The 15,430-nt window shown below is 48.5% G+C and overlaps 1 protein-coding gene across 1 annotated transcript in view; it reads right to left on the bottom strand.

Moving 5' to 3' along the window:
* ift122 (intraflagellar transport 122 homolog (Chlamydomonas)) overlaps window positions 1-15,430 on the bottom strand; it is a 103,407-nt gene that overhangs the window by 21,331 nt on the left and 66,646 nt on the right. The window contains exons 23-24 of the mRNA XM_048547421.2: window positions 9,970-10,070; window positions 4,301-4,466 (exon numbers count right to left, since the gene is read on the bottom strand). Of these exons, the coding sequence (XP_048403378.1) occupies window positions 4,301-4,466; window positions 9,970-10,070 (267 nt within the window). The remainder of the gene's footprint in view (window positions 1-4,300; window positions 4,467-9,969; window positions 10,071-15,430) is intronic.

Below are 15,430 nucleotides of genomic sequence, written 5' to 3'. Positions count from 1 at the left end.
ATCGACCGGTGAGCCTGACGTCAGTGGTAGGGAAACTACTGGAGAAGATACTGAGGGATAGGATCTATTCCCATTTGGAAGAAAATGGGCTTATCAGTGATAGGCAACATGGCTTTGCGCAGGGAAGGTCATGTCTTACCAACTTAATAGAATCCTTTGAGGATGTGACAAAGTTGATTGATGAGGGAAAGGATGTAGATGTCATATACATGGACTTCAGTAAGGTGTTTGATAAGGTTCCCCATGGCAGGCTGCTGGAGAAAGTGAAGTCACATGGGGTTAGGGTGTGCTAGCTAGATGGATAAAAAACCAGCCAGGCAACAGGGCACAGAGGGTAGTAGTAGATGGGAGTTTCTCAAATTGGAGTATGTGACCAGTGGTGTTCCACAGGGATCTGTACTGGGACCACTGTTGTTTGTGATATATGTAAATGATCTGGAGGAAGGTGTAGGTGGTCTGATCAGCAAGTTTGCTGATGACACTAAGATTGGTGGAGTAGCTGATAGTGAAGGGGACTGTCAGAGATTATAGCAGAGTATAGATAGACTGGAGAGTTGGGCAGATAAATGGCAGATGGAGTTCAATAAAGGCAAATGCGAGGTGATGCATTTTGGAAGATCAAATTCAAGGGCGAACTATACAGGAAATGGAAAAGTCCGAGGGAAAATTGATAAACAGAGAGATCTGGGTGTTCAGGTCCATTGTTTCCTGAAGGTGGCAACGCAGGTCAATAGGGTGGTCAAAAAGGCATAGGGCATGCTTTCCTTCATTGGGCGGGGTATTGAGTACAAGAGTTGGCAGGTCATGTTGCAGTTGTATAGGACTTTGGTTCAGCCACATTTGGAGTACTATGTGCAGTTCTGGTCGCCACATTACCAAAAGGATGTGGATGCTTTGGAGAGGGTGCAGAGGAGGTTCACCAGGATGTTGCCTGGTATGGAGGGTGCTAGCTATGAAGAGAGGTTGAGTAGATTTGGATTATTTTCATTAGAAAGACAGGGATTGAGGGGGGGACCTGATTGAGGTCTACAAAATCATGAGGGGTATAGACAGGGTGGATAGCAAAAAGCTTTTTCCCAGAGTTGGGGACTGAATTACTAGGGGTCATGAATTCAAAGTGAGAGGAGGAAAGTTTAGGGGAGATATGCGAGGAAAGTTCTTTACACAGAGGGTGGTGGGTGCCTGGAACGCGTTGCCAGCAGAGGTGGTAGACGCAGACACGTTAGCGTCTTTTAAGATATATTTGGACAGGTACATGGATGGGCAGGGATCAAATGGACACAGACCATTAGAAAATAGATGACAGGTTAGACAGAGGATCTTGATTGGCGCAGGCTTGGGGGGACCAAAGGGCCTGTTCCTGTGCTGTAGGTTTCTTTGTTCTTTGAAAGCATGAGCATTCTTCCTCAGAAAAGGATACCAAAATTGCACACAATATTCCAGGTGTGGCCTTGCTAAGGTCCTGTATAACTGCAACAACACATCCCTGCTCCTGTACTCAGAACATCTCACAATTAAGGCCAATAAACCATTTGCCTTCTTTACCGCCTGCTGTCCCTGCATGCTTACCTTCAATGGCTCGCGCACAAGGACACCCAGATTCTGCTGCACATTCCCCTGTTTCAATTTACAGTCAGTCATTCAGGCATTAAACTGCCTTCTTGTTTTTGCTTCCCAAGTGAATAACCTCACATTTATCCAAATTATACTGCATCCGCCATAGAGTTGCCTGCTCACCTAACTTGTCGGAATCACACTGAAGGATCTCTGCAACTTCGTCACAGTTCACCCTCCCATCTAACGTGGCGTCATCTTCAAACTTGGGGATGTTACATTTTGTTCTCTCAACCAAATCATGAATATATATTATGAATAGCTGGGGTCCCACCACCGATCCCTGTGGCACCCCACTAGTTCCTGCCAGTTTGAAAACGAACCATTAATTCCTATGATAACAAAGTGTGGAGCTGGATGAACACAGCAGGCCAAGCAGCATCTCAGGAGCACAAAAGCTGACGTTTCGGGCATAGACCCTTCATTAGAGAGCTCTCTGATGAAGGATGTAGGCACGAAACGTCAGCTATTGTGCTCCTGCGATGCTGCTTGGCCTGCTGTGTTCATCCAGCTCCACACTTTGTTATTTGGATTCTCCAGCATCTGCAGTTCCCATTATCACCGATACAATTAATTCCTATGCTTTGTTTCCTCTCTGCAATCAAGGTTCCAATCCATCTCAATGCACTTTCCCCAGAACTATGCACTTTAATCTTGCCCATTAGATTTGATTCCCGACAGTGTGGAAACAGGCCCTTTGGCCCAACAAGTCCACACTGTCCCTTGAAGCATCCCACCCAGACCCATCTCCATATAACCCACACACCACTGAACACTATGGGTAATTTAGCATGGCCGATCCACCTAGCCTGCACATCTTTGGGCTGTGGGAGGAAACCGGAGCACCCGTAAGAAACCCACACAGACACGGGGAGAATGTGCAAACTCCACACAGGCAGTCGCCCGAGGCTGGAATCGAACCCGGGTCGCTGGTGCTGTGAGGCTGCAGTGCTAACCACTGAGCCACCGTGCCGCCCAAATGTGGGATTTTGTCAAACTCTTTCTGAAACTCCAAATATACTACATGGACTGGCCATATGTCCATAATACCCTATGATCTGCAAAACTGGCACGTCACCAGTATTAAATTGGTATGCCACGTTATTTCTGTGGGAAAGACGGAATGTAATTTTGGTTTGATACAACCCTGTTGGCAGAGAATACCACTGGAGTTATTATTACATAATTGCATCATAAAACACTAACGTCACCTATTTTGAAAACTTTGAGATGCCTTGAGATGTCACTGGGCATTTTTCAGGTCTGAAAGTGATGACCCCTGGCCGACTTGTGAGTATGCAAGAATTCTGAGTGCGCCAAGAATTACACTGACAACCAATTGGCGTAATCAGTCAACGTCAGCATCTGATTCACTTATGATACTAGAAGTTACATATATTCATATGTAGGATCCTGTCCTCTAAAAAGGGAAGGAAGTATATCAAATTTTGTGCCTTTTTTAAATTAAGCAAAAATGCCAAGGGCAATAGTTCCCTGATGCATTCCACATGCCTTTAGCTCATTGACTTGCCAATCAGTATCTGTTTCTCATAGAGCATAAATCGTTGTTGCTTTTGGAATCTGGCATTCTTACATTTATCCTGATGAGTGTAAGCCAAAAAGCCTTGACAAAATGTCTCTTTTCTCAGCAATAAACAAAAAAAAGGAACAGGAGGGCAAAATGACACTAATGTCACTCACATGTAAGGTTTCTCCCTTTTTCTAGGTAAGCATAAGTATTCTAAGTGCTTTTAGAGCTCAGAATACCTTCCAGAGCCTTATGCATTCTGTTAATTAGACTTTTTCCATTTCCCTTATGCTGTTTTAATTTAATATTTCAAGGTTCTACGTATAGTCTGATCTATAGGCTGGATTTACTGATTCTACACTTGCAACTGTGTTCTCCAAAGGAACTGCAGTTTGAAAAAAAGGCCAATTGTTGCAGCCACTTCACTCAATCAATCTTCCCTCCCGTGTGCCTCAGGCTGGCAGTATTGAATCAGTACAATTACCTGTACCAATGAAAAAATAGTTAGTTTTCATTTCAATTCGTTTACAAAAATTATTTATTCTCTTTAGAATAATTTATTCACATACTTCTGATACCTCTGCATAGCACAGTATCTGGTACTTACAGAAAAATAGTCTATTAAAAAATCATGGAATAATTCAACATAGACAGACACCACTCAGTCCATCATACCTATGCAGGTTATTTGAAAGACCTATCCAATAGATCCCATTCTCCCCCACTCTTTTCCTATCATCAAACACATACTTTTCCAAGCACTTCCCTTTCGTTCCCTATCAGGCAATGTATTTCAATGCATGACAATCGCTGCTTAAAAATTGTTTTCACAGGTCACTTCTGGTTTTATTGCCAATCAAAATCTGCCTCTACTAATCTTTCCACCACTTCAGTATAATGTTCTGTTAATGTTATTGAAATCCTTCAAAGTTTTAAATGCCTTCATTAAATTGCCCCTTAACCTACCCAGTTCCAACAGGAGCAAAGCATCCCTCCTCTGTCTCCAAGAGTCTTTTTTATTCATGGGATGCAAACATTGCTGGCTGGTCAGTAATTATTGCCTGTCTCCTTCTCCCTTGAGATTTCCTTTTTTCAATTTAAAGTTCTATTTTCAATGCCTTGGTCCAACTGCAAGCAGTAGGTCTTTAAATTACTCACCTCACTGTCATGGAATGGCTTAGATCGAATCGTCAGGCTACCTAGCCCAATGGACTTCTGGAACCTGGCAGGAATGCGAAGACCCTGTAGTTTGTCATAGGCATGCCGGGCCAGTTTGTATGCTCCCAGCGCCTTACTTTGTTTGGCTAGGGCATATAAAGTATTACTGCCAGTAGTTAAGGAATCAAAGGTACAGCGATTTCTCATCAGAAACTCTATGGAACTGAAATTAGTCATTCTGCCTAACATTAGTTGTTGAAAAGTCAACACATCTGTATGAATGCACATTGTGATACTGAAAAATGTGTTAACAGTAACTTTCATAAAGCCAGAGATAGTAGAAATTGCAGATGCTGGAGAATCTGAGATAGTAAGGTGTACAGCTGGATGAACACAGCAGATGCACAAGCAACATCAGAGGAGCAGGAAGGCTGACATTTCGGGCCTAGGCCCTTCTTCAGGCAATTTCATAAAGCCACATTCATTATTATTATCATACAGTGCGATTTCAACATACACAAATGAAGCTCCAATTAATCACATGTGATTCAGGGCAAGCTTACCAATTGGATACAAAATTGGCTTTATGGTAGGAGACAGGGCAGTAGTGTAGGGTTGTTTTTCAGACTGGAATCCTGTGATCAGTAGTGTTCCACAGGGATTGGTACTGGGTCCATTTTTGTTTGTCATTTATATAAATGATTTGGGTGAGAATATAGGATGCATGGTAAGTAAATTTGAACATGACACCAAAATTGGAGGTACAGTGGACAGTGAACAAGGTTATCTAAGATTATAAAGAGATCTTGATCAACTGGGCAAATAGGCTGAGAAGTGGCAGGAGCTGTTTAATTTGGATAAGTGTGTTATTGCATTTTGGCAATACAAAAAAGGACAGGACTTATACAATTAATGATAGGGCCTAGGTAGTGTTATAAAACAGAGACATCTAGGGGTTCAGGAACATAATTCCTGGAATTTACATCAGAAATAGACAGGGTGGTTAAGGTGGTGTTTGGCCTGCTTGCTTTCATTGCACAGGCCTTTCAGGAGAGGAGTTGGTACATCATGTTGATGTTGTACAGGACATTGGTAAGGCGTCTTCCGGAGTACTGTGTTCAGATCTGGTTACCCTATGATAGAAAAGATTTACCAACTTATTGCCAGGAATAGAGGGCGCTTTTTTCACAGCAGTATAGGAGGCTCAGGCATCACCTTATTGAGGTTTATAAAATCATGAGGGCATAGATAAGGCGACCAGCAGAGGTCTTTTCCCTTGGGTCAGAGAATTCAAAACTAAGAGTCATATTTTTCAGGTGAGAGGAGAAACATTTAAAAGGGACATGAGAAGCAGCCTTTTAACACAGAGAGTGGTTCGTGTGTGGAATGAACTGTCAGAGAAAGTGGTGGATACAGGTACAGTTACAATGTTTAAAAGACATTTTGGATAAGTACGTGAATAGGAAAGGTTTGGAGAGATATGGGCCAAATACAGCAGGTGAGGCTAGTTTAGTTTGGGAACATGGTCGACGTAGGCTGGTTGAACAGAAAGGTCTGTTTCCATTCTGTATGACTGTGACTGTATAAGAGCCAAGTGTAAAATGAATGCCCATTTTTAAAATTCATTTGAGAGATGTGGGCATTGCTGACTGGCGAGCATTTATTAGCGCAAGATGCCCTTGAGAAGGTGGAGTGAGCTGCCTTCTTGAACCACTACAGTTCACCTGCTGTGGGGTGATCTATAATACCATTAGGGAGGGAATTCAGCAACAGTGAAGGAACAGCTATATATTTCTATGTCAGGATAGTGAATGGCTTGGAGGGAAATTTGCATTTGGTGACATGCCTAAATATATCCTGCCCTCATCCTTCTCGACAGAAGTGGTTGTGGATTTGGAAGATTCTGTCTGAGGATCTTTAGTGAATTTTTACAGTGCAACTTACAGATAGTACACACTGCTGTGACTGAGCGTCAGTGGTGGACGGAGTAGATACTTGATGATACAGTGCCAATCAATTAGGTTGCTTTGTCCTGGATGACCCTAGTTTGGTGTGCAGAGGTTTTGTTACAATTCTAGGCAACATCATCAATGCGACCTCTAATCGAAGCATCGGCGATTAGATAGGCATATGGATGATGGTATAAGGTAGGGATGGAGTTAGATAGACCTTAGGATAAGGGTAAAAGTTCAGCACAACATCGTGAGCCAAAGGGCCTGTACTGTGCTGTACTGCTCTATGTTCTATATTATATGTTCTATGGTGTTCTGCGCCATTCCAAATTTACATGATCCTCCTGGGTACACATAGAAATGGACCCTGTATATAGATTGCTGCTTAAAAGAAAGTGACAAGACTTATAATGCCAGAGGATCATAAAAATTCAGAACGGGGCAGAACACCAATACTTCGATTAGAGGTTGCTTGGAATGATAATGAAAAGTCTGCTCACCATGGAACAACTGGCTCGGTGAGGTAACAAACAGCTGCAGGGGAAATGCAGCCCTGTAGAAATCAGTGCTTCAAGGGCTGAGGAAGGAAGGAGATAAGTGCCAAAATTGTGCCAGTGGTCTGTAAGTGCAGGGGAGGCAATAGTGTAGCGGTATTATCACTGGACTATTAATCCAGAGACCCAGATAATGTTCAGGGGACCCATGTTTGAATCCCGCCACAGCAGATGGTGGAATGTGAATTCAATAAAAATATCTGGAATTTGTGATGACCATGAATCCATTGCTGATTGTCAGGGAAAAACCTATCTGGTTCACGAATGCCCTTTAGGCAAAGAAACTGCCATCCTTACCTGATCCGGCCGACATGTGACTCCAAACCCACAGCAATGTGGCTGATTCTGAACTGCCCTCTGGGCAATTAGGGATGGGCAATAAATGCTGCCTGGTCAACGACACCCTCATCTCTTTAATGAATTTTTAAAAATTAACTGCCAGGAGTGTATTGAGAATTTAAACAAGCACAACAAATGAAAAGAGAATTCAGTCGAGTTCATACCTCAGGACAGGCTTCGTGGGCCTAAGGCCTTGTTCCATTTCTGCTCATTCTCACAGACAATTGAACTTTGATGAGTCTGCATCATTGACTCACAAATGAAGGGAAATGGCTTTTCTCTACCTCATCTATCAAAACTGCAAACATTTTAAAACTGAAATTAAATCTGCTCCAGGTGTGTTCTGGAGAAAATAGACCAATTACTTCGGGTCTCTTCCCATATAGTTTTCCAGCTCTGCCAGTTTTTCAGTTCTTTTTTATTCATTTGCCTGGTGAAGCAGTCATACTTAGATGTCAAGATTAACAAACATTCTTTGTGGCATCACAACCATGGCTATAGTGAATGCAGTGATTTTAATTTACTTTCCAGTACTGACACACAATAGCCATGGACCTTCTACACCTTCCCAGATACTGACCCAGTGCTCCCAGGCCCTGGATCTGACAGACTCCCCGAGTGGCTGCCATTGCGCCCCTTGGGATCCAATATATCCCCGGGACCTGACCACTCTGCTCTGCTTTGCTCGACACAGGATGCCCACTGCCACCGCACTTGAGCCAACACAACCGGTCGGCACAACATTGTGGGCTGAAGGGCCTGTTCTGTGCTGTACTGTTCTATGTTCTATGTTCTATGTTCTAACCCACATCTACCAGAAATGCTGTAAAAATTAATCTACTTCACAAATATCCTTTGGGGAAGGATATCTGGCCTGAGATGTTGTAGAGTCGTTTATAAAGCAAAAGGCTCCAACAGATGAAAGTGTAGCTTGAAAGACAGTACAGAATACCGTTCAGGGCGGCACAGTGGGCCAATGGTTAGCACTACTGCCTCAGAGCACCAGGGACCCGAGTTCGATTCCAATCTCAGGCGACTGTCTGTGTGGAATTTGCACATTCTCCCCACATCCGCATGAGTTTCCTCCCGGTGCTCCAGTTTCCTCCCACAGTCCAAAGATTTGCAGGTTGGGTGGACTGGCCATGAGAAACTGTCCACAGTGTCCAGGGATGTGTAGGCTAGGTTGATTAGCCTTGGGAAATTCAGAGATGGGTGAGTTTGGGTGGGGTGCTCTTCGGAGGGCTGATGTGGACTCAATGGGCTGAATGGTCTGTGTCCACATTGTAAGAATTCAATGAATTGAGTACAAGAGGAGGCTTCGGATTTTTGGAATATTGAGACTGGCTTGTGGAGAGATGGGAGTTCCTTGCGGCGCTCCTATTGCTAGTGCTTTTTGAGAAGACATTAACTAACTTCGCAGAGAAGTGGGTACCAAGAGATAATATTAGACAGGAGTATCAAGGTGCAAGGGCACTAAAATAAGAATAGCAATAGATGGAGTAGGAGTACGGAAGAATCAAATAAAGTTGAAATCTGATTAATGTGCACGTTTGTAAATGCTTGGAGTGCTGTAAGTACAAGATTGTTGAGGTACAGGTGAGAGCTGCCATGTGGAAATATGGTGTTGTGGATGTAACTGGCTCAAAAAAGGGTAGGACTAAGTGTTAAATATTCCTGGAAACAAGTCTGTTAAGAAAAGGTAGGAACAAAATGGGGGGGGGGGGGTGCGGAGGGAGAGGATGGTGAGAGTGGAGGCACTGGTTGAGGAGAGCTGGAGAAAGAGGATGTCCAACAGCATTCAAGGACCAAATTGACTTGACTAGAGCTAAGGAACAAAAAGGATGCAATTACACTGCTTGTTGTAGGCTATAGACTGCTGAAATTAGAAGAATGCAAAAGCCTCAGGTAGTTATAAGAGGAGGGGGAGGTTGTGGGAGGTGGAGACGGATCAATATAGACCTGAATAATAGTAGCATAAACGGCAGAGAGGGACAAAAGTTCCCAGTGTGTGATCAGGAGTATGTTTCTAATTCAATGAGAAAGGACAAAGGTAGAAGTCACATGAGACCAGGTTATAGTTCAACAAGGTTTATTTGAAATCACAAGCTTTTGGTGCACTGCTCCTTCATCATCATATTTCCACAAGACAGCCGGCACCTGTACCTCAACTTCACCTTGCAAAGGAGCAGCACTCCAGAAGCTTGTGATTTCAAATAAACCTGTTGGACTATAACCTGGTGCTGCGTGACTTGTGACTTTGTCCACCCCACTCCAACACCAGCACCTCCATGTAATGAGAAAGGAGGCACTGCTTGCCCCAGTTCTTCTGAACGAGGCAGGTCAATTGGATCAATTGGGAGAACATTTGGGGAATGTGATCATTTGTCAAATATTTAGGCTGACTATGGAAAGGACAAGAAACAATCCAAAGTAAAAATAATAATTTGGGGCAGTAGGGGAGGGGGTCAAATTTCTTTAGGAAAGAATCTTGGTCTAATAACTTGGACACGGTAAAAGGGAAAAGGTTGGCTGGAATACTTTAAGAGATATTCTGGGGACAGTCAAGATGCAGTCCCTTAAAAGGAGAAAGCAGGGGAAAAAAATCCAGAGACTGCCGAAGAAAGAGATAGGTTACAGTAGAACAACCAATACATCCTAATACTAGCTAACATTGTATGAGCCTTTTTCAGTCTGATGAAAGGTCACTGAATGGTAACTTAAATGCTGTTTCTTTCTCCACATATGCCTTACCTGAGGAGTTTCTCCAGCATTTTCTGGTTTTAAGTCTCAGCTATATGAAATAGCTTAGGTGACAAAAGGATACACTTTGGAGATGCCTAAAGGGGTTTCTTTGGTAAGATTATGAAGCAAAAATCGGGAGATGTTGAAAAGTGCTTCAGGTAAATGGGAACTAAAAGGTTCATCCTGCAAAGAAAATAAGATAAACTTTGGGTTAATATTCTGATTCATTATGTTATTACACCATGACATTTCTGGATGTGAGTTTGCTCGCTGAGCTGGAAGGTTAGTTTTCAGATGTTTCGTCACTTTTTTTTTTATTTGAAAAAATATACTTTATTCGTAAGATGTACAAAAAAAAAACATATTTACACACCTACCCAGTCATGCAAGCCGCTCCGGGTTACCCAGGGGGTACATACACCAACTAAAGGAAAAAAAAAGGAAAAAAAAACAAAGCAAAGGAAACACCCCGGCAGTTGTCACCCCGCACAGTCCCCGTTGGCCCCCTGACCAGTTGGGGAAGGCGCCAGCTGGGCCCAGTTACCAGATAGGGCCCTTTTTTCTATTCTGGACGAGGGGTCTCATACCGTGGTCTTTCCCCACCGCGCCTTGGCGGCGGCTGCCCCAAGCTTTAGCGCGTCCCTCAGCACGTAGTCCTGGACCTTGGAGTGCGCCAGTCTGCAACACTCGGTCGGGGTCAGTTCTTTCAGCTGGCAGACCAGGGAGTTGCAGGCAGACCAAAGAGCGTCTTTCACCGCATTGATGGTCCTCCAGGCGCAGTAGATGTTGGTCTCGGTGTGCGTCCCCGGAAACAGCCCGTACAGCACGGAGTCCCGCGTCACGGAGCTGCTCGGGACGTACCTCGACAAATACCACTGCATCTCCCTCCAGACCTCCTGCGCATAGGCACACTCCAGAAGGAGGTGATCGACAGTCTCGTTCCCCCCCGCAGCCACCTCGAGGGCAGCGTGCGGTGGTGCAGAGATTCCGGGCATACATAAAGGATCTCACTGGCAGAGCCCCTCTCACCGCCAGCCAAGCAATGTCCTTGTGCTTGTTTGAAAGTTCTGGCGATGAGGCATTCTGCCAAACGACTTTGGCAGTCTGCGTGGGGAACCACACGACGGGATCCACCCGCTCCTTTTCCCGAAGGGTCCCGAGGATACTACGTGCTGACCACTGCCTGACGGCCTTGTGGTCAAAGGTGTTTCTTTTCAAAAATTTCTCCACAAAGGACAGGTGGTACGGAATGGTCCAACTACTCGGAGCATTCCGCGGCAACGAGGCCAGGCCCATCCTTCGCAACACCGGGGACAGGTAGAACCTCAGTAAGTAGTGACACTTGGTGTTTGCGTACTGAGGATCTACGCACAGCTTGATGCAGCCGCACACAAAGGTAGCCGTCAGGGCGAGGGTGGCGTTCGGTACGCCCTTTCCCCCATTTCCCAGGTCTTTGTACATGGTGTCCCTGCGGACCCGGTCCATCCTCGACCCCCAAATGAAGTGGAAGATGGCCCGGGTGACCGCAGCGGCGCAGGTCCAGGGAATAGGCCAGGCCTGCGCCACATACAACAGTACCGAAAGCCCCTCGCACCTGACAACCAGGTTCTTACCCGCGATGGAGAGGGACCGGAGCGTCCACCTGCCCAGCTTCTGCTTCAATTTGGTGATACACTCCTCCCAAGTCTTAGTGCACACCCCAGCTCCACCAAACCAAACACCCAGCACCTTCAGGTAGTCCGTCCTGACGGTGAAGGGGATGAAGGAGTGGTCGTCCCAGTTCCCGAAGAACATGACCTCACTCTTACCCCTATTGACTTTGGCACCCGAGGCCAGTTCAAACTGGCCGCAGATGTCCAATAGTCTACTCACCGACCGACGATCGGTGCAGAAGACGGCGACATCGTCCATGTACAGGGAGGTCTTGACCTGAAGGCCTCCACTGCCTGGGATAGTCACGCCCTTCAGGCTCACGTCCTTCCTGATGGAGGCGGCGAAGGGCTCCACACAGCACACAAACAAGGCAGGAGAGAGCGGGCAGCCCTGCCTGACTCCAGATCTAACAGGAAAACTGTCTGATTCCCACCCGGTGATCGAGATTGCGCTAACGATGTTGGCGTAGAGCAGCCGGATCCAATTGCGGATGCCCTCCCCGAACCCCAATTTGGAGAGGATGTCCCTCATGTAAGCATGAGAGACCCTGTCGAAGGCCTTCTCCTGGTCCAGGCTGACGAGGTAGGTGTCCACCCGCCTGTCCTGTACGTATGCGATCGTATCCCTGATGAGCGCGAGGCTCTCAGCGATCTTCCTGCCCGGCACAGCACAGGTTTGGTCAGGGTGAATCACCGACTCCAGGACAGACCTGACCCGGTTGGCAATGACCTTGGCCAGGATTTTCTAGTCCACGTTCAAAAGTGAAATGGGACGCCAATTCTTAATTTCTTCCCTCTCCCCCTTCCTCTTGTAAATGAGGGTGATGATGCCCTTCCTCATGGACTTGCACATTTCCCCTGCCCGAAGCGCACTATCGTACACCTCCAGCAGGTCCTGGCCGACCAGGCCCCACAGAGCGGAATACAGCTCGACTGGTAAGCCGTCGCTTCCGGGAGTCCTATTCCTCTGCAAGGACTTGAGGGCTCTGGCCAGCTCGTCCAGGGATATCGGCCGGTCCAGCCACTCCCTCGTGCCGTCGTCTAAGACCTCCGTGATAGATGACAGGAACGACTCGGAGGCCGTGCTGTCCGTGGGCTTTGTGTCGTACAGTCCGGCATAGAAGGATCTGCTGATCCTCAAAATGTCGGGCTGAGACGACGTCACCGAGCCGTCGTCCTCCTTCAGCCGGCTAAGCACAGAGCTCTCTTTGTGCACCTTCTGAAAGAAGAAACACGAGCACGTCTCGTCCTGCTCCATGGAGCGGACCCTGGACCGGAAGATTATCCTGGAGGCCTCCGTGGTGAAGAGCGAGGCTTGCTGGGCCCTCACCTCGCGGAGGTCCTCCGTGACATCGACCCCCATCAACTGGAGAAGGAGCAGGTTCTGCACCCTTTTCTGGAGTCGCGACAGCTTTCCCCGCCTCTTTCTTGCCTTCTGAACACCCTTGAGGACAAAGAACCTTTTGATGTTCTCATTCACCGTCTCCCACCAGTCGCCTGGAGACTCAAAGAGGGGTTTCACGGTTCTCCAACCGGCGTACTCCCTCTTAAGCTCCTCGATGTTCTCTGGGGTCAACAGAGTCGTGTTGAGCTTCCACGTCCCCTTGCCGGCCGGCTGGTCGTCCTGTAAGTGACAGTCGGCCAGCAGGAGGCAGTGGTCAGAGAAGAACACCGGCTCGACGCCGGTGGACCTGACCAAGAACGTCCGTGACACAAACAGGAAGTCTATCCTTGAGCGGATAGACCCGTCTGACCGCGACCAGGTGTACCTCTGCTGCGCTCCGTCTGCAGGGGTGCTGAAGACGTCGAGCAGCTTGGCATCCTTCACCGTGCCCATCAGGAATCTGGACGTGACGTCCAGTTGACTCCCCCCACCCAATGTCCCCACGCCGGATCTTCCGTCTGCATCAATGATGCAGTTGAAGTTTCCGCCTAGGATGACCGGCCTGGACGTAGCCAGCAGGGGTGGAAGCCGCTGCAGGACGGCCAACCGCTCACTCCGTACCGCTGGGGCGTACACGTTGATCAGCCTCAGGGGAGCATTCCTGTAGGTGATGTCAGCCACTAGGAGGCGCCCCCCACCACCTCCTGAACTTGAGAGATGATGAAGTTTTTCCCCCGCAGCAGAATAGCCAGGCCCGAGGAGCGACAGTCGTTACCCCCCAACCAGATTGAAGGCCCACAGGTCCAGGCGGCGGACCATTTCCCGTACCTGCTGTGGTGCGGTATCCCGCACTCCTGCACAAACAGGAGGTCCGCCTTGATGGCGGTCAGGTAGGCCAACGTGGACACACATCTCGCAGTTGACTTGACACTGCGCACATTAATGCTCGCAACCCGTACCCCCATTGTGGGCAGTGACCGCAGTACCCTCCCCAAGTCCAAGGTCCAGCCCCTCCATCTGTCCCTTCACGCCCATTGCCCGGGCTAACTGCTGGACACTCTCCGGGCTCAGGAAACCGTCCGTGCTGCCTTCCGGGTGGCATCCCCCCATCAGGGGTGCGGAGGCAGGAGGGTCCGGCTCTGGGTCAGGCTGGGGACGCGCTGTTTCCTCCTTCCCGCTTGGAAGTTCCAGGGGGCCCTCCAGTGCTCCAGCAGCACTTGACTGGGTGTCGGAGGGAGCCTCAGGACGCCTCCCGTCACCTGGAAGCGGGGTGCTGCTTTCCTTCCCCCTCGAGACCTTTAACTTCTGCTTCGGGTGGGCCCTCTCCGAATCTTCCTCGTCAGAGGAGCTCTTATAGCCCCCCTGTAGCTGCCTCTTCCCACCTGATGGTTGCGGTTCCTGGGCCCGTCGACGCACCTTCCTCCTCGCTTTCCGGACTGTTGTCCACTCCCCTGGGTCGCCTGTCGCCGCCTCCATTGGCTCCGGGTTGTCGGGGGGGATCGGTGCCTGCAGGGGTGCTTTGCTGGCCTCAGGCCCATCCTGCAGGGCTGGGCCCTCCTGAACGGCCTGGCCCTCCTGCACATTAGTGGGGTCCTTGCTGGGTCCTGGTGCCTTCCTCTCCTCTGGGGGGGCTGGCCCCGCATTGCCCCTGCCGGCGACCTGGGCGTAGGTGGTACCCCGCCGCGGGCATGCCCGATAGAGGTGGCCCGCTTCCCCGCAAAGGTTGCAGCTTCTCTCTCGTGGGCAATCCTTTGCAAGGTGTCCCTCGTCCCTGCAGTTCCTGCAGATGGTGGCTTTGCAGTCGGCCGCCATGTGACCTGACCTACCACAGGCATGGCAGACTTTAGGTTGCCCTGCATAGGTCAGGTAGCCCCTGCTCCCGCCGATCGCGAAGCTGGACGGTGGGTGTGCGACATTCCCGTCTGCGCCCATCCTCAGCGTCACCTTGAACTGCCTCTTACTCGTCCAGATGCCAAAGGGGTCCACGATGTCAGTTAGGTCCCCTTCCACCTTCACATACCTTCCGAGGAAGGTCAGGACATCAACTGCTGGCACATGCGAGTTGTACATGTGCACAGTCACCATACGGCTCCTCTGTGCTGGCATCACAAACAGTGGGACAGCGGTCAATACAGAAAGGGGGCCCTCACCTCCTTTCTCCTTGAAAACCTCCAGGAAGCGCTCGCAAAGCTTGGCACTCCTGAAGGTCACGTCGTAAAAACCGCTCCCGGGGAAATCCTGCAAGCAGTAAATGTCCGCAGCAGCGAACCCACAACAGTCCAACAGGACCCTCTTCACGAAGAAGGTGCGGTCCACAGGTGCACCCTCATCCACCTTCTTTACAGAAACACGGATGGTGTTCCGGACCCCCTGACCTGGGGCACGAGCACTCGCCGCAGCCATCGTTGCAGGTTGGCTGTTCCCCTGAACCAGCGTTAGGCCGAAGCCAGCATTAAGATCCACTGGTCGCAAGGGTGCACAGCCAACCCGACGTCCTCCTTTCACCT

This window comes from Stegostoma tigrinum, chromosome 11, assembly GCF_030684315.1.
Source record: "Stegostoma tigrinum isolate sSteTig4 chromosome 11, sSteTig4.hap1, whole genome shotgun sequence".
Classification (NCBI taxonomy): domain Eukaryota; kingdom Metazoa; phylum Chordata; class Chondrichthyes; order Orectolobiformes; family Stegostomatidae; genus Stegostoma; species Stegostoma tigrinum.
This window is presented reverse-complemented; position numbering and strand designations above follow the sequence as displayed.